Source organism: Helicoverpa zea, chromosome 2 (genome assembly GCF_022581195.2).
Source record: "Helicoverpa zea isolate HzStark_Cry1AcR chromosome 2, ilHelZeax1.1, whole genome shotgun sequence".
Lineage (NCBI taxonomy): Eukaryota > Metazoa > Arthropoda > Insecta > Lepidoptera > Noctuidae > Helicoverpa > Helicoverpa zea.
Genome location: NC_061453.1, coordinates 976,469 through 997,330, shown reverse-complemented (window position 1 = coordinate 997,330; position 20,862 = coordinate 976,469). Strand labels below are relative to the sequence as shown.

Genomic DNA, 20,862 nt, shown 5'->3' with positions numbered 1-20,862 from the left:
TTCCAACTACAGACCTATTTCAATCCTTCCAGCCTTTAGTAAAATCTTCGAAAGGATCATGTTAGATCAGATGTTAAGACATTTTAATTTAAACACCATATTTCATGACCGCCAGTACGGCTTCACAAAGGGTAGGTCCACCACTGACGCAAGTGCAAGATTGATCACCCAAATCTTAAACGCCTGGGAAGATTCGCGGGATGCTGTGGGCATCTTCTGCGACCTTTCTAAGGCGTTCGATTGCGTTGACCACGACACTCTCATTTGTAAGCTGAACCACTACGGAATTCGTGGTAAAGCTCTCGCGCTCGTCCTTTCCTATCTATCAAATAGACAGCAAGTAGTGGACATAAGTGGCTCAACTTCATCTGGGTCATTAGTAAAAATGGGCGTGCCGCAGGGCTCAATTTTAGGTCCTTTTTTATTCTTAGCTTATATAAATGATCTCCCGTATATGATGTCTGAGATCTCTGATATTATTTTATTTGCTGATGACACTTCCCTTGTCTTCAAAATTAACAGAAAGGAATCTAGTCCCATAAACGTAAACGATAGCTTGGTTATTCTGAGCAAGTGGTTTGCCGCGAATAACTTGCTTCTTAATTCTTCTAAAACGAAATGTATTAAATTCTCTTTACCTAATGTAACACCAGTAGGGCTCAATATCGTTCTGGACGATAATAAGTTAGATGTTATTAAGCAAACCGTCTTCCTGGGCATCACCATAGACTCTAAATTGCAATGGGGTGCTCACATCTCAGCAATGTCAAAAAGGCTGAGTTCCGCAGCTTATGCAGTCAGAAAAATAAGACAGATTACTGACGTTGCTACTGCTAGGCTCGTGTATTTTGCTTACTTCCATAGTATTATGTCCTACGGTATTTTATTGTGGGGGGCAGCGGCGGACGTAAATTCAATATTTGTACTCCAGAAAAGGGCAGTTCGTGCAATTTATGGCCTCGGCCCTCGCGAGTCATTGAGAGAATTATTTAAAGAAATTGAAATACTTACACTTCCTTCTCTTTACATTCTTGAAAATATAATGTTCGTACGCAAAAACTTAAATCAATTTATTGTTAAAAGTGATATACATTCGATTAATACAAGAAACAAGCACAAACTAGTAGTTCCGAGATTCAGATTAACGAAATCGAATAAATCGTTTTTAGGGAACTGTGTCCGTTTTTACAACAAGCTGCCTAAGTGTGTAACCGATCTCACGGATATAAAATTTAAGAACACTGTAAAATCCACCCTCATTAAAAAAGCTTATTATAAAATTCAAGACTTCGTTGACGATAAAGATATTATATGGCGATAACTCATCTCTCCATGTGTGGCTTCCCTGGCAATTAAACGTCTTTTTCTTTTCTCTTTGGATTGTATAGATTTACTGTTTACCTTTCAGTTGCATTGTATAATTTTATCAGCTTACTATTGTTATGTAATAGAATGTTTGTGACAATATTACTTTTTAAAAGAGTGTCTATGGAGTTTCTTGCCGGCTCTTCTCCATGAGACCAACTTTTTGGAACCGTGCAATTAATTTGACGTTTCATAAGAGCCTGCAAAGGCCTATTTGAAATAAAAACAATTTGATTTTGATTTTGATTTTGATTTTGAGATAACATATTTCTCTCTTTTGTTCTTACTTATTTTGTTTTAATGTAGGTATTGGATATGTCCGTGTGTTCGTCGGTCTGAATGTCCTGGACTGAAATCTTATGGATACTTAAATTGTTAGGTTTGAGGGTTTGAAAACTTAACATTAGTTGCGATATTTGTGAAATGTTCAATATCTATCCTTTAACATAATATATCGTGATGTACTTCAAACAATTACATTCGGAAAACTGTAAGCTAGCGTAAATTAAATATATTTAATTTTTTAGGTTAAATTTATTTATTTTTTGTTTGCATTGAGACTACATACTATGTTTATTAACGATAAAAAGTGTCAAAGATTCGTATTTTCCACCAGCATCATAAAATATATACCACCATAGAAAAAACTAAAAATAAATTCTAGCTACCTAGTCAAGTATTGCAATTTCGCTAACTCGACACGTGCTAAGTTCTCAAGTACTAAAACTTTAAGCTGTTTCCTTGCAAAGAGTATTATACCGTGGTGTTGCCAGTTATAGTTTATGCAAATCCCAACTACACCGGTGTTGCCCACTTTACACTGTTATTCGTCTTGTTTAAAGTTTTCTTAGCAATTTAGGTATTGTCTCAAATTAAAGAAACGTAATAAAAATCTTGAGTTTCTTTACCTGTAAATCTATAAAAATTCAGTTGTACGCAAAGGTATGTAAAATAAACTTCTATACTACATTATTAGCTTACACTTACCGACACCTAGAAATCAATTAAGAAATAAAGATACCCAACTGGAAAACTATATAATTGAAAGCCATTCGAAATCGTAATATTCAATCATGCCAATACTATTAAACATCCGCAACTGGGCATCAATTCCATGAAATTACATCTATTTAGCGTCAATCGGACGTGCATATAAACATATTCCTATTAGGGTGTGTTCAAACTAAACCAGTAACTGTCTCATTTTTTGTATCACTATCAAATAATGTAATAAAGAACAATAAAGAATGCTTTTCTTTTGTTTAAATTAAAAAATAATGCTTTTTCCTCAGCATTTTTCTACCGTCCTACTGCTGGGCACAGGCCTCCTCTAACAGAGAGAAAGAATGAACGCGTAAATATCACAGAAATCTTTATTAGTTGATATCCACTCTTGAAAGTTGATTCCAGACCAGGCAAATATTGGTACTGGTATCTGGAATCGAACCCACACACTCATACTTGATAGAGGTTAGTGCTTTACTCACTAGGCCACCACGACTTCAATAATGCTTAAGCATTATAAGAATGCTCTTTGTAGCTCTAGTTACTTGTTCGCTTGTTCTAAACGCACCCTAGTCGCAGTAATTTGCGACTCGACCGACAGATGGCGTTGTGTAAACTAGAGTGACACTTTCAGCAGACTGCCGACTGAATAATGGGGGTTTGGTTGCTGAAATCTGTTATGGGATGGGAAATATGATCGTATTTTATTGTTTTAAAGTTTATGACTCAAAGTTTAAAGTGATTCTGTATTTAATATAAAAATGCTGAAGAGAGTGTTGGTTTGTTCGCCCTAATTTCAGGACTTTAATTTTATTTAGAACTTAATTTTATCCGAGAGCTAAGTAATTAATTACTGCCACAGTATGCGGGTGAATCCAAGTTTTTCATTAGTATAGTGGACATAGGTATTAGTCAAGAAATAAGTGTTCAGAAGAAAAGGCACATTCTGAAACACAAACTACTATATATTATTTTAAACTGAAATATTTACCTTTGAATCTTCATATAATGACTTCAACTTCGAATACAAATTAACATTATCCAACCCATATTGAGTAAGTATTGCCCTGTCAGTATATTTAACAAAAATAAAGGTATGTACATAAAAACTGTGAGATAATGTGTTTTTATTTATTTTAATGAATGTACGTTTTATTTACGTTTCCTTGGGCGGTCCCTACATTGTAAACATTGTGAGTTTATTCTCAAAACAAATACCTGGTCAGTTATTTTATTGAACTGGTTACGTCAATACATTTCAGCGTTATGTTCCGGAAAATTATTTTTGAGGTTGCTTGGTAGATTTTTAAAATTAGTTTGAAAGATGTAATTTTGAATAAGTAACGCAGACTTTATGGTAAAGATTAATTATTTCGGCAAAAACATAAAATAGCCAAAACATGGTTCTCAATTGGATTCTGGAGTGATTTTTCTAATAGCATCCCAAAATCGGGTATTTTGTGTCTTAGAAAAATAGAAAACAGGACATCGAACTTGCCGCTCAAGATCAAACAGAGTTGAAAAGCCTTTTGCGAGCCCTACTACCTCCTTGATGAGTGTTAATAGGATACCAACACCATCATCATCATCATCCCCAAGCAGCAAAATGGTCGAGTAACAATTTGTTTACTCAGCATTTAATTGTATAAGAGCCGAGTAACCGTTCTTAAAACACTCATTTATCGTATAATAGCGGTAATCTCGACTATTTGCTAATGTGTGCTTTAAGGACGTTGAATAAACGTTTACAGCACTGTGTTTTAACATTTTTACTCCACCTTTTAGCAGATGCTGAATTAAATGGTCTAAAATACTCGTTACTCGATCATTTGATCTATAACAGTCGTATAATAGCTGTAGAATAGCTGATTCACTGAATTGGGTGCTTTTATACAGCCACTACTCAGCTTTCTTTTATGTTTCTATAAGAGCTCTATAAATGTAATCAAAATGCTTATGGCAAGATTGCTGCAGTTACTGCACACTTATAGATGAACTCGTATAAAAGCTTTTATACGATATTTACTCAGCTTAAAGTAGTATTGTAGAGTTCTGAGCAACAGTAACACCACAAGTCCGTCCATTGTGAATTTCTAAGCGCGAGTCCGAGTATTTTAAGTGGTTCCGTAGATTCAAGTACATAACACAATAATTTACAATGTAAATGACGACGGACGACATTAAGTACTAGGGCCGAGTCACACAAGTGATGTTGGAATAAGTTCAGATATTGAATGTACTGAAATCAGTTCTGATTCAGAAAGCAGTGAAAAAGACAGTGTCGAAGATAATAATTTTCAGATGAATTTAAGAGAATCGGCTCTTCAATTAAATATATCTCATGCTGCATTTAGACACCTGGCAACTGTTTTAAATAAATGCCTGCCACATGTTCTCCCTAAAGATCCACAAACCTTATTGACTGATTTTCTTCGGTTTGACATTATCTGATAATCGGATCATTTACATTTATCTGATAAATGAGTTTCCTTCCAAGCCCGTCCCAATTTTTCAAAAAAATAATCTAATTAAAATGATTTTTTTGGTCTCATACCAATAAGCGAACCCTAAATCCTGTTATCATGGCGATACCTTGTGCTATAAATGTGGTGACCAGCACTCTTACTCGACTTTTAATCGAATAAGTTCGCTATAATTACAACTAGATTACCAATATGGCCACAGCATTTAAAATAATTAATTAAAATATATTTAATTTAAAAAAATTGTCGTCCAAATTTAAGAAAATAGACAGCGCATGAATGTTTATGTAAAAATGCCTTTGGGTTTAACAATAAAGCTTGTTGCGCATGATGTTTTGAAGTAGCTACACGAACAGTAAAAATAAACATATTGCTCAAAACTTAATATAAATGTAATATATTATTCCTAAAAAGTCATGGTGGCCCAGTGGGTAAAGAACCAACCTTTCGAGTATGAGGGTGTGGGTTCGATTCCAGGGTCAGGCAAGTACCAATGCAACTTTTCTAAGTTTGTATGTACTTTCTAAGTATACTTAGACACCAATGGCTGATAAAAAGGTGAAGGAAAACATCTTGAGGAAACCTGGACTATAAAGTCTGAAATCACCAACCCGCATTGAGCAAGCGTGGTGATTAATGCTCAATCCTTCTCCATATGAGAGGAGGCCTGTGCCCAGCAGTGGGACGATAAAAAGGCTGTAACATATTATTCCTTGAAATGTAGTTTACTTTACAAATAATGAGTTGAAATTTTTAATAAATTAGGTAAGAGCCTCCGTAAGATCATTTACAGCACTTATTAGTCGAGTAAAAGCATTCTATATGCTGTTATAGAACTAAAATGGCGAATAAAAGCAATTCGCTTCGCTATTATAGCACAATTTACCTGTATAATAGCAAATCGATTGCGTGTATTGAAATAAATATCCTATATACGCATTTTGGTTGCTCTTAAAACACTCCTAGTGTTTTGTACCACTTTTACTCAAATCTTACAGCATGTTTTAGTTGCTTACTCAGCGCTTATTCCACTTTAATAGGACTTTAGGCTGAATAATTTGCGCCTTTTTCGCGTTGAGTAAACGTTTCGAGCACTTTTACTCGACTGTTTTTAGGACTTTTATTGAACTTAAAGGCGAAAACAGAACGTGCTCTCGACCATTATAGCACGTCTATTTGCTGCTTGGGATCATAATGACAAAACACTGTTTACTTAAACATTACTAGTGAACCTGGAGCTTTTCTGCATACACAGACAAAAAAAACTTGACAAATCAACAATTTTCATAACTAACTTTTCAGATATTTCTCATCAGAGGTTGAAATATGTAAAACGTGAAGGATTATGCAAATGAGCAGTTTGATGCCGCGACAGTTCGCAGTGACCCACTTGCAGGTGAGCAGTAAACATTACTGATGGACAATACTGGACCGAATTGTTGGGTGTGAGTCATGAGCGCGAGCGATTTTTAAAGTAGTGTGTAAGTAGAAAACTTTTGAGAGTCGTCAGTTTTGTCGGTGTTTATTTTTGTCAAAATAAAACGATGTTAATTGTAAAGGAAAGTAGATAAATAATTAAATCGTTATGGTCAGCTGTTCACTTTTTCTTATTACCTGTAACACTAGGAAACGCGTCTGATAAGAGGCTGCAAATGACTAGGAAACGGTGATAAGTTCATTTTGAAAACATTTTAAGGGGTGATGTACCAATGCGCATTGTAATCATTGTCCTAAAAAATGTTATTTTTTATTTGATTTGGCTGATAAAATGAGCTTAACCATATCTTATCATATATATAGCATATCAGCAAGTGTGTAACCAATAACATCCAATCTACGGGTTATTTATTATTTATTTTATTATTTAATGAATGTTTCTAAAACCCACAAAGCACACCGCAACATAGCAGCAATTATATACGATTACTAAACCAACGCAGTAGGTGTAACTAAGCATAAACTGCTTTTTAACTGGTTTCAAAACGCCTTCCTCCTATAACTTAAACCCCACAGGTCTGCAGAAGAGTGGCACGTGCGCGAACACTAAACGCGAGTACCTACGTATTGGCGAGACACCGTGTACAGACATTAACATACTTACCGATTTACATACTAACTCATCGTGTCTGCTTGTCTGTCTGTCTATCAGCTTCTCTGGTCGGCTTTGTTTTACCTAAATGTATTAGATGGTCACGAGAAAAAATATTGAGAATAGTTGTATTGCACACTAAACCCATATTTTTTATTGGAATGCATTCATTTTATGGTTACATTATCACGTTAATCATACATTTAACAATACAATAATCATACATTTAATAAATTTTACATGAAGTACAGATTACATGACAGTTAAGTTTCTTATTACAGAATTATTTTCAGGAAATTATGAAAGAATACTTTTTCAAATAATTTCTTCGCATTTTACCATAGCATTTACTGTCTAGCTTTATATTCTATTAAAAATGGCTAATATTTAGTAAATAATAACAGACTAAATTCACCAACTGTGGGATAACAGCTACTTATGCAAACGAGCTCATTAACTGAAATTATAGTTGTTGCAAAGCGTTAATAGCTTTGAATTAGTTATTTATTTAATAAACGGTCTGCTAAGCTAAACGGTCGTGTGGAACCTACGGTTTAATAACTAATTTCCATTTTTTTTATGAAGCTTCATTACACGTGACAGAGAGATTTTGTATTCGAATAATGCGTAAGTATATTTAGAGTGCAAGCATGTAATCTAGTGTTTACATAAATATCTTAGATATTTATTATCTTAGAAACTCGAATTGCAAAGAAGTACTTTCGTATGTTTCTTAGAAACTCGAATTGCAAAGAAGTACTTTCGTATGTTTCTAAGACTAAAAACATATCTTAGATATTTATGTTTTTAGTCTTAGAAACATACGAAAGTGTACTTCTTTGCAATTCGAGTTTCTGATCTATTTGACTTTAAATCTGTTATTTCTATTAAATATATAACCTTATAGATACCCATTTTCATATTTAATTGGACTGGTTTGAAAAACTTTGTAATTTGCACAGAATTTCCTTATAAATATGCAAGTGAAGCCAGGTTTAGTTATAGATTGGAACCCGTGACAAAATCCTTTAGCTCTGCCGCGCGACACGGTCGAACGATACACGGCTAAAACTACTAGGTAACTGCAGTTATGAATATGTTATAATGGAACTATACATTTTATTTAAAAATATGTTGGTAATATTATGGATCGAAATAAAACTTTGAGTGTGATATATTTCGTTTTAAAAAATAACACTAGTACTCAGTCGCATCAGGTTAGACTGGAAGCCGATCCCAACTTTGTTGGGAATAGGCTAGCTAGGCAGATGATAATGACAAATGAGTCATAAAACGAAATGCATTATATACCGGCGTAGTAATCGATTGCTACGCCGTAGCATTTCGTAGCAATATCCGAACCTTTCAACAGACCTTTATAATGTAGACGTAGTATGCTTGAGAGATAATGTGCAATTTTTTTTACTATGTTATAGTTCTTGCTTAATAGATTTGCTTGTCCAAAGTACGCTACTATTTATACTTCACTAAAGTGAAAATATACTTATGAACAAAATACTACCGTATATGCACGAGCAGTGAAGATCATCAAAATTACATGATAAGTACTCTAGTTTGGGTTCATAATACATATCCTGAGAGAACAACCCTCAGCCGGTTAAAAAGTAGCCGTTAGCAGCCTCACTGGAATCGGTTCAGTAGTATTGGCGTAATTACGCGACAAACAGGCATGAAATCAGAGTTACTTTCGTATTTAGTATCTCACAATATTGGTCAATTAGTCATGTCTTAATTTCAAAAATAAACTAAAACACCTACACGACCAATCCTCACCGTCCCCACTATACGTCAGCTAGCGTGCTACTTAATCCCGATTCCCTCTAAGTAGCCAATTCACGATGACCACACTACAATCACTTAACCATAGACAAGTTAGCACTCAACTTTATTGCTCATATATCAATATTATTTTCCAATCTTATTATCATTATCACTGTACCGAAGTTATTTTTGGGGTTTGGTTTGATAAGATCAATAATTTGAAAAGTCTGTTTCAAGATTTGAAAATTGGAGCGAAAAACACTTCGAAAATGTGATGTGAAAGAAAATCTTTCTATTTATTAGCGAATCAGATTTTCTGAGAATTGCTTTGTACCCTTCTGTTATGGGTAATTTTTTTTTTTACAAGACTAAATATCTTAACTTTTTATAAATTCTACATAAAAATCTGTATCATAACGTGCTCCTTAAATAAGTATTTAATCAAGACCTAAACTAATAATAAAGCTGAAGAGCTTAGGATCTTCTGGATCAATTAAAAAAATAATTTAGTGTTAGATAGCCATTTTATCAAAAAAGGCAAAAAAGCTTTAGCCCAGCGTGTGAAGTAGGTAACAACTGACCGATGCTGGTGATTCATTAAAATCTGACCACCAAACTAAACCTGTTAGTATTTTGCACAAACGGCACCTCAGGGAAGAACTGTCTAAAAACCATGTAAGTACCTTCCGTAAATAAAGAGTAGTATACTTTTTTGGCAATAAAGACTGTAATGATAGCTGTAACATTGACCGTAAAAATACCTCGGTAATATTGTCTCAAAGGGTTCCGTATTGGTTTCAGACCCAAGCCTCCCAAAGGTCCAGGTCTGTAGTTCCATATAAAAGAGGGCATAAAGCCTTTGGTCGTAATAATGTTTAGGTACCTACCTGTATCATTTCTTATGTAGATGTAACTAGTATTTTTCATGGTTTTAGTTATAGCCTGGTAAGGGTGTAGGTATGTAATGGTTCTATTTATTTAAGAACTAGCTTCTGCCCGCGACTTCGTACGCGGATCCTGTCCCTTATGTCAGCGACTACGGGGTCAGCAAAATCAAAGATCTGAATAGTCGCAATAGACGTGAACATAGGGATAAAAGTAGTGATTCTAATTAGTCCGCATTTAAGTAGTGTGTGGCAAAAATATTACGTAAAAAAACATTAAATAGATGACAAAGTCGTGGTGACTTAGTGGAATTCGTGGTGGTTTAGTGGGTAGAGAACCAATCTCTTAAGTATGAGCGTGCGTCTTTGATTCCAGGTCTGGCAAGTGCCTGCCAATGCAACTTTTCTAAGTTCATATGTACTTTCTACGTATATTTTGGATACCAATGACCGTTATTTGGAGGGGATGTTAAACTGTAGGTTCCGACTGTCATTGAACATTCCATTCTTGGCAGTCGTTATGGGTAGTCAGAAGCCAGTTAGTTTTACCAAGGGGTGTTGGGTTGAGCGGGTAACCGGGTTGTGGAGGTCAGATAGGCAGTCGCTCCTTGTAAAACACTGGTACTCAGTTGCATCGTGACTGGAAGTCGACCCTAACATAATTGGGACAAAGGCTCTTGAGATAATAACGACAATAATAATGAGATATAAGCACCGCAGGACATCTGAGGCTGATGACGGGGAGTAGCGACCCCGCGGGGCTATATATATTGAGTTCTCCAGGGAGTGTATACTGTCCCCCATCTTCGGCCGGTCGGAGTGAACCATGACGGGGGTAGGTCTCACGCCTCTGGCTTGGCTTGGCCGTCCAGAGTGGAGCCGTCGCTAGAGCAGGATTAGTAGCCTTGCTCGGAGGTTAGGTGCCTCATGGTAAGCACAGGGAGCGCGTAATCTGCGTTTAAAGTCCGCCGAGGTATCCTCACCCTTCAGCCGCTCATGTCCCTGTTGCCCTCTTGTTGCTATTCAGTGACTGGTTCCCGGGGGCCCAGTAAGTGAGGTGGCGAGTCTCCACCTGCCGTTTTTACGTGTACCTAATACATTGTCATCCACTAACATCCCATCACAATAGCCCAAGTAGTTTTCCTCCATAGTTAGCAATAGTTTAGCACAGAACCGGGGATTGTCTTTTTTTTAACGACGTCCACCGGGGATTGTCCTTGGATTCATTTCTATAGTGTATAAAGGGATAATCGTCGGTTTTGTGTCACCATTTCATTAAAGTTGTCTCAAAAGGACTTCAGCGTGTTGGCTTCGGCCCCATGTTTGCCTCCCAAAAATTCGGAACTCTGTAGTCCCGAGGTCTTTTTTTTTTTTTTTTAGCGACGTAATATCATCAAATGACCCCTCCCGCTGTGGGTTAGCAGCGGTGAGGGAGTGTCAGACTCTTACTGACTAAAATCGTCGTGTTCCGTCATAGACCTTTTATGTACCAGGGCCGCGGTATCTCTTTCGAACAACCCGCAGCCCTAGTCCCGAGGTCTGGAAGAGACATACAAAATAATAATGAGATATAACGCAACAAAGTTAGAGAGCGGGGGCTCGTGACGCCACGTCTAGGTATGTAAAATTTGTACTAAGCAGTGACTTAACACGAAATTCAAGCGTTGTTGTATCTTCGTTATTATTTGTTTGTGTGAGAGAGAAAAGAAAAATGCGTCAATAGAGAGTGCTTATCAGATTGAACAACTTTTGCTAAAACGTCATACCTCTATATGCTATAGTCTAGCTGGGCCCCTGGAGTTCCACATCAGATGTTTTAGATCTTCAATTTGTATAAGTCAATAGAAAGTGCTTATCAAATTGAACAACTTTTGCTAAAACGTCATACCTGTATATGGTACAGAGAAGCTGGGCTCTTGGGGTTCCACATCAGGTGTTCCAGATCTTAAAATTTATTATCTCAGCTGAAAATGCTCAAAGTTCATCAAATGAAACAATTTTTGCCACAGCACCATATTTGTATCTCTTATAGTTTCATTGGTCTGTTGGAGTTCTGCATCAGGTCTTCAAGTTTCGAAGATAAATTATAGCCTATATGTTGACCAGGCTTAATACTGATACAACAAAGAAAAAATCATTGAAATCCGTTCAGTAGTTCGGAAGATTAGCGTGTACAAACAAACAGACATACAGACATACAGACAGAATTTTTTTTTTGGATTTGTGCTCCATTACTGTTTCTAAACCCCACCCAATTATTATTTTTTTAATATATTCAATGTACAGACACAGTTTTTTTACAGATTTATTATATGTATATAGATATTAATTTTGTGTAAAAATTAAATCATAAGTTTAGCTAAGCTTTTTCCTGGCCTTCTTATTTGTCAATTTTTTTCTCAATATGCGAGTATTAATATAAAGTAATTTATCGTCTTCATAATCATTAGACTATTTAATGTAATCCAGTCACCCTTTTTAGGGTCACTGAACTGCCGGACCTTCTCATAATTTCCTAGAAGGTATCCTTTAAACACTTTCCTAAGGCCCTTTTCAAGCTAAAGCATAAGCGTCCGTTTTTTTTAAACAACTTTGGAACTTGAACCTGAAAATTCATAGTACTTAAACAGCTATTTTAAGAAGCACTGACATTAATATTGTCGTTGAACTTGATTCTCAGTAATTCTCTAACTAGAAACCGCTAGAATCATCTAGAACATCCCAGAAACCACTGACCTGAAAGAACAGCGTGAAGGCGACCCACTGGTAGTACTTGCCGTACCGGCGGGGCGAAGTCCCGGCGCTCCGCACGCCGGGGTACGCGCCGCCCGTGCTCCCCGCCTCGCCCGCCACCGTGAAGGTGGAGTGGATCCAGCAGTAGGTGTTTAGCACGTCTTCTGGGATGTCCCTGGTGAGAAGGTGGATAATTAACATCGTGAACGGTAGGAATTATGAAGAAAATTTTCTAATCTAGCTTCAATTGCCAGCACCGATTGCACCCGTCTCCCGGGGAAATGAGTAGCCTATTACATTTGTTTGTCCAAGGCTACCTAACACTGAAAACATTTACAAATCGGAGCAGTAGTTTCCAACATAAGAGCATTTAAACAAACAAACTCTTCAATAAAAGTAAAGGTAAAAAAACACAGGCAACAAAACTTAGATACCCGAGTGCTGGTCTTATGATAATCAGCCGAAAGCTAGTAAGAAAATAATATGCTAAATAAGCAAATTCACCTCATAAATTAAATTTGGAATCTTATTATATCTGCTGATCAAAGGGGGTTTTAATAAGGACACTACTACTACTACATCTTAAATAACTAAAAAATATTTCTGATTAATAGACTCCAAAAACCTTTATTTTACCCAAAATACACTTTATAGCTCAACTACTGTCATAATAATTATTTAGTACGCGAACTGATTTAATTTATGATATCAATAAAGCTATTAACTGGGGAGGTACAATATTGGCACACATTTTCTGCTAATGAGTTCATCACGAATATCCAGCTACTGAATCACTGCGGCACTATTTTCAACCTGGACGAGTAATTCGCCTCATATATTATTTTAATAACAATACAAGTCATATTACGGAAATAAAACAATGTATTTTTTGTCAACATAAAAAATCGCTGCCCATTTTCCTCCCACACGTTTCCACAATATTTAGTTTAGCGCCATCTGTGTTTTGAAGTGCGAACTATGTGGTCCGGTAGGTGGCCAAACAACGTGTTTTCTCACCTCGTGTGTATGCAGTCGATGGGGTTGCCCACCAGGTGGCGCGTTGTCAAAGCTGCGCTCGCCGCTAGCAACGCCGCGGTGGTTGCACCGCAGTGCAGTCGGAATGCTACGGAATCAATCTTCGGGTTCACCCCTTGCTGTATGCGGGAAAATAAAACATAAAACTGTAGTTTCAAAGTTTAGAATCCTTGTTTTGAAGTATTGCTAGCAGACGTTAAAGTTTCATAGTTAAAACCAGTGCAAATTGGGCTATCAATCCGTAGTCTGCGCTGCTTGAATTCGAAGAAAATTGCTTGTATTGGAATAGTTTAGTTAGTTTAGCTATTGATTCATTTATTCAAGTATTTGGCTTGAGACGGGACGAGTTTTGTGAATTCGTTTGACCGCAATTTAGTTCCAAAACGTTTTACAGGAAATCAGAGTTCTTAGACACGCATTTTCGCAATTTTCCAGCTAAAATTCAAGCATTTAAATGTTTAGAAATTACGTTCATTAACATCATTTACTATTTTTTCACTTTCTAACCAAACAATGGTTTCCTTCGTTTCTGTTGACGTTAAAGTTTAAAAAATGATTTGTTAGTGATATACCTTTCTTCTCCATAGCTAAAGGACAATCACACCAATAGCAAATATAGAAAAAGAAACAAATGTCCTTAATATCCCCACGACATTACGGACAATGAGTTCACTAGAAGCCGCAGACGCATAACAGACTTACGTTGCGTTACAACGAGATTAAGTTGCGCAGTCTACCCGCTTCTAGTGGTCTTACGTATGTTAATTAGCGTCGCGGTGCAAGGGATAGGGTAAACAGTGGTGTAAGCTAAGTATGCTTGCTATTGTGTACGCATATGCTGATGGGGGAAGGCTTTTTTAATTGCTATCTGAATTTTTTGAAACAACGAAAAAACTAAGTTCACATAGAACAATGCTCCTGCCAGATGAGGGATGTAAAAGACATAGAGGTAATTACTACATATCTGACTTAATATATTCACAGGTTGAGATGGACTTTAGATAACAAGAAAATCTACTAGTCTTGTGGCAAAATCTCTTACAAAATAATGCCACCTCAATGTACGCCGGTTGAATTCTGAGCTATCTAGAATCTAGAGACATCATGTGGAGCGTCAGATAGAGTCCCCAGTAGAGATACCAAGTTCCTTCGTGCAAAAAATGCACACTCGCAAAACCCGAGGCCTTAAAAAATAGTTCGTACTTTACTTGAAGATAAAATTTATTCTACTCACCCCACCGGACAGAAGCGCATAGATGCTGGTAAGGATCTCCATGGGCCTCCGCGGCTGCGGGGCGCGCTCGCGCCGCCGCCACGCGCCCGCGCCTGCGGACACGCCGCCCGTGCGCGCGCCTGCGCCCCGTGCCCGACGGCCCCAAGATATGCCTGAGTCCCTGAGGAATTGGAAACAGGTTAGAGAGAGTTTAAGACTAAAGTGTGGGAAAGGCTTGTAGTAAAAAAATAGTGGCTTATTACTGACAATCAGTAGGAAAACCGCGGCCTAGGGTCTAAACAATTGAGTAATTTTGCCTTGAAGAAATATGATAACTGTGGCGTAGCTTTGATTGTGTCGAAAGGCACATTTTTGTGGATACGACATATGGACGACAAAGAAACGAAACAGAGGTCGGTTGCATATGGTTATCATTTTGATGTAACAGCCCTATGTCCAACTGTGGACCAATTCAAAATTTCCATGATATTTCGGAAAGGTTATTCAAAATTAATATACATTCAGCTATCACCATCCTACGATACTGCTGCTTTGGCCCCAAATTAACCTACATCTTGCGTGCTTCTCATTTATGGAAGCACATCAACCTTTTGGATCAAATGAATAAAATAATTCACACATACATTGACATACACTTTCATCAATTTTAAATGTGGCCTTGGACGACAAAGCTTGGTCTCAAGTTACACTTCCCATCCGTATGGGAGGGCTTGGCGTCCGCAAAATTTCCAGTATTAGTTTACCGGCATTTATTTCCTCCGTCCATGGCACTGACAAATTGATCAGGAAAATCCTACCAATTACACTGATCAATTTTGAGATGCCATGCCTGGCGGAGGCTATTAATGCTTGGAAAGTCACATGCCCGAATACCGATCTACCCGCCAACCCATCCTCCCAGAGACAGTGGGATGAGCCGCTCTGCAGAGTAATATGGAAAAATCTCATTGATACATCAATTACTTCTGCGGAGCGAGCACGCCTACTGGCTGTGGGTGAATGGGAGTCAGGTCTTTGGCTTCACGCATTTCCGTCGGCAAACATAGGCACCATGTTTGACGACACCACTTTCAGATTCGCTGTCTGCCTGCTTCTGGGTGCTTCGTGCTGCACTCCTCACCGCTGCCACTGCGGGGAAGCTGTCAACAGCCTCGGTCACCACGGCCTGTCGTGCAGTCGGAGTGCGGGCCGCATACCACGACATGCGAATATCAACGACGTGATCCGTCGGGCTCTTGTTGCCGTCGGCGTGCCAGCCGTACTTGAACCGAATGGTTTGGCACGCGACGATGGCAAGAGACCAGACGGTATGTCGCTATTTCCGTGGAAGATAGGTAGGACTTTAGTGTGGGACGCGACCTGCGTCGACACTCTTGCGCCATCCCATCTTCCTTGAACTGCGTGTTGTGTTGGCTCCGCCGCTTCACAAGCAGAGGACCTCAAACGGCGCAAATATAGTAGCCTTATCGGGAATTACATGTTTGAGCCGTTTGGGGTTGAAACTCTCGGGCCGTGGGGTCCGAGTGCTCACGCGCTTGCGAAGGAAATTTCTAAGCGCCTTGTTGACACTTCTCGTGACCCAAGGGCTGGCTTTTATTTCGCACAGAGGTTGAGCATTGCCATCCAACGTGGCAATGCTGCCAGCCTTCTGGGTACATTACCCAGTGACAGCGATGAGGAGCAGTTTTTTGATGCAATATATTAGTTTTAAGTTGTATATATAAGTCTATTTTTAATTTTTAAAATTAATGTAAATATTATGTAAATACTTCAAATAACAATAAATGGGCCAATTATGTAGCTAGATAATAATGATTTTGACTAGATTTAGGAAATTTAAAAAAAGTTTTTATCGTGACCGTTCGGAATTCGTTTGCCCAAAAGCTCCTGTCCTCAATAGAGTAATCAAGATTTAGGTCGGATATTTATAAGACTGGTCATTGGAGATAGAAGGTCAGTATCTATAATAATAGCTATTGTTGGTAGTTGGTTTGTTGCGACATTTCTTCCTGATAGCAGAATCAGTTTAAACGACATCAAAGTTGGCTCAAAGTCTGCGAGAGACTCTAATTGATATTTCGTATGATGCAGAATGATAACCATTCATGAAAATGGAGTTTTATTAACATTAAATCTAAATATTCCTCATATCAAAAAAGAATACGATCGCACTCTTTTTTGGATGGACCATCTTGTTATGACGAGTTTCTTGTACCTTCTCAGCTGCATTGGGTTGAGAGATGATGCCGATCTCAAAAAAGTTTGGGAAACGGCTGGCCATATAAGATTTTCTTTCGATATAAGTAGTTTCGACTTCAGTATAACTTTTTACAGCATTAAAACAAGTTTATAACGACAGCAGACAATTACTACACGCAAAAGATTCATGACCAAACCAAAATTTACACAATACTATTCATCTTAACCAGTAACATTGAGAAAAAATAATTACTGGAAATCGAACTTTATTTTTAGACGTAGTTGTTGAAAAACAGCTGTTTTTTGTAGCGTGCAGTGTAAATATGTGATGCAGGCAACTGTGTCTAAATTGTGTGCACGCAGTGACCATACTGTCCGGTCAAAGTTGTGTGTTTTCACAATTTTCAGTGCGTTGTAATTGTAAAGCGTGAATTGGATAATAAAACTGGGAATGTAACGATTTTTTTGGTGAAAGTTAGGAACAACCTTTATTTAAATATGTAAAGTGGCTGATCGTGGTCGGGAGTGGTTCTGTCTAAAAATGTACAAATGTTCGGAAACGTATTGTGAATTGATTGATTTAAAAATCTTTCATAATATGAAAGTGTGTTATAATTTGAAGAATCAAAATGTTTTTGAGTGGTAAACTATGATTGAGCTGCAAAATGAATTAACTTAAGAACTTCACCTTGTTTACTTCAGTAATCGTTCAATCCAACATATTAAGGACCACACAATCAAAACTATAACTTAAACAGTGAAACAAAACAATATACTTACAAAAAAAATCCAAACTGTAAATCCAAACTACACAAACAACACTACAACAACACAAAACACTACGTATGAATGAAACAGTACACACTAAAGATGCGCAAGCGCCGACGAACACGTGTTGCGAACTAAATCTAGACAAAATAGCTGAAATCCACTAAACTGTGTACCTAGTTTAAAGGTTCGAACACAACTACCCGAAGTTTAGGGAAACGCCGTAGATATAAGAATAGAGATTCAATTAATAGAATCCCAAGGTCATGTCTTGTCAATAGGGATTGGGAACTATATTGGGGATTGCTATTGTTTTAGGGACTTGACTACCAGTAATATTATTTATTTACATTTTTACTGATTAATTGATAAAGTTAACACTAGTGACAACAATGTAGATAGGTACTGCAATTACCATGGTTGGTACATAAGTGACTTTAAATATAAGACTATATGACGGTGGGATTCGAAATTAGTAGATACAGAAATAACTGGTGCCGTTGTTTACCAATAAAGTACACAATTCCGTGAACGATTTAATGTATTCAATAAAATGCATTAACATTGACCAAAGATAACAAGAACGATAACTGACTTAAAGATTAAAATAGGCTGCATGCAAAATGTATGCGATTGATTCTGATATAAATAAACTAACATTTGAGTACAGGAATGTCAGCTCTATCGTAAATCCTACTCAGGATACATAAAATGTTAATAGCAATTCAACTTCGGCAAACCCACTAAAAATACGTATTGTAACACTAAAATTAATAATGTAGGACAAATAGCCCAACTACTATTGTTAACGCCGATTATAATTAAACACAGTAAACTTCTGTACTCATTAAATTAATCCTCATAATCTTAACCACATATTTGTCTCATTATGAAAGAAAAACCCATTCAGTCGACAATATTTACGAAAAAGCTTTGGACGCTCTCCAAATTACCCAAACTTATGTGATGAATGTACTACACCGCCTCTTAATCCCAGTTTACGTCTAATGGTTAATTAAATAAATCGCTTTTTGTAGTTATCGTCAAATTATCGTTCATCTTATGACTCAATTATATTTGTAACAAGATACTGCTAACAAACTTTATGGTCCTAACATTGAGCCCTGTGGTATCCCTCATGTTTTTCTTTCCGAATCCGTTCGATTGAACTCTGAATACAAAGTGAAGTATGTTATTTAAAGCAACAAACTTTATAAGCCTTACTTTACTAAGTACTGATCCGTTTTAAGTTGGTTGTCAAATACATACAGGTGTCGGCCTTGTCAAACGCTGCCCACGAGTCAGCCGCTAAAGATTGATGTCTGAACAACTGCTGCCGTCTGTTTAGAGATCTTTGTCCGTCCGTCTGATAGTGAATCACGTGTAAATTCGGAACTCGGTCAAACGTCCGTTGACTTGTATCATACACTTTTCATTGTTAATGGATATTGTGTTTATTTTTAATATCTCGTTAGCGGGTTCGGTTCTATTATTGCTTGTATATTTTTTTAGATTTGTGGCTTGATCTAATTTTATTGCTCAATAGTAAATTGTTTGTTAGATTATGTCTTGGATCATTTATTTACATTGTGTTCGTTTGTTTATCGATGTTTCATTGATGTCGTTTTTGATCGATTCTGTTTGATTTATTTGGTTTAGTTTTGTTATGAAAAATATTTCGTTATAACATGCATGTAGTGAGTGTTATGTGTGTACCTTCTGTTAGCAATCCTGATCGCTCGCACCCCTACTTCCTGGCGGCCACCTACTTCTTGGCGACAACCAGACGTCTTGCCCATGGGGTGCGCGGGAAGCAGCGCCGCTCTGCGCCTGCACATATCACTACATTTATTACCTTGACCATTATTACGATTTACTATGTACAGTTCATTGAAATTATTTATTACTTTTTCTCTTACAATAGTCCTTATTTAATTATCAGGTACTAGTATTAGTTGCATGATTGTTTTCACACATTTAAGTATATAAGTCATGCACTGTTGAGTTTATCCCTATCAGCACAGATATTTAATGTGCAGTATTGTTCATATATAGTATTCATATAGTAAAATTATTTCCTACATGTAGCCCATCTTAGTCCTCTTAGGTATTATTCATGATTACAGAAGTACCTAATCAACATGTCATATTTGTTACTACCTAGGTACCATTAATTAGGTACCTTCTATGAGCAAGTCTGTGTGCGCGCACTCCTGGGTCGGGCCGGCCGCCGGACGTCTTGCCCATCGGGCGGCGTCAGCGCGAGACCTGCGCCCGCGCCATGCTCGCGTCTACCACTGTGGACAAATGGAAGCCCGTCAGCTGTGTGCCTAGCCTAGTCGTCTGCTTCTGGAGAGTTAATGGTAACTTTAAACTTTAAATGCCTTGTATTTCAGCATTGAGCAGCACAAAAGATTGTTGTCTGAGGTGTTTAAGATAGGAACAATTTATTATGAATGACTTTTTAAATTGTAGCTTTAACAGGACTTTTTAGCTGCCTATCTGAAGTCCTCTTAGTAAGTACCCTTATGGCAGGTCACGTTCTGTTATTATCTAATTACGTAATGGTCATGAATCATCGCATCTCCGTTCTCTTTTAATTACGATGACATAGAACGCAGAAGGAAATACAATATGCTTTTAACGCCTAGTAACATACTCACGACATGCTTCCTTACTAAAACTAACATCTGCAACTGAAACAACATTTCCAGAACTGCAACATTTGCACAACTTACTAAAATTCCTTCAATCCTGTCAATGCAAATTACGCCATCAATCATTATTAATATTTGTCTATAAGATCGCATTACTTTGTCAGTTTGTCCGTCCATTTGCGACTGGAGGACTGTCTTCTATTTCCCGACGCAAATGGGCGCTCGTTTGGTCGCGTTTTGAGTCATAAAATAGTTAAGTGTCTGTCTGTCTGGTTGTTCAGGCTGAATGTTTGTAGACAGGGCTTGTATTGTTGGTTTGAATAGTAATTGTTGTTAAAACTGGTTGCCTATTTTGGTTGATTTTGTCTGCCATTAGCTAAATGGGGGTGAAGTTTCAAATAGATTTTGGATTCGAATTCCTGATTTTCAATAGCAAGCCTTTTGTAAACGTATGTCTTGCGACAGTGAGGATAATATCGATACGGGTAATTGATATCAAATAACCTTCTCATTATTTCCGATTATCGAGTTAGCTAATTACTATAAATGTATCTATTTACCTAAAATAAATAGGTAGGCATGGTACCGTGGTGTGGTATTTCTGTTAAAAACACCAACGCCAGTAAAT

The 20,862-nt window shown here is 37.3% G+C and overlaps 1 protein-coding gene across 1 annotated transcript; it reads right to left on the bottom strand.

The window, feature by feature from the left end:
- Positions 1 to 12,299: 12,299 nt before the first annotated feature.
- On the bottom strand, positions 12,300 to 19,824 carry LOC124644394 (innexin shaking-B-like). The gene is made up of 4 exons (XM_047183708.1): positions 19,760 to 19,824; positions 14,611 to 14,770; positions 13,359 to 13,495; positions 12,300 to 12,516 (listed from the first exon to the last, which is right to left on the bottom strand). The coding sequence occupies exons 1-4, from the start codon at positions 19,822 to 19,824 to the stop codon at positions 12,300 to 12,302; spliced, it is 579 nt and encodes a 192-aa protein (XP_047039664.1).
- Positions 19,825 to 20,862: the final 1,038 nt, after the last annotated feature.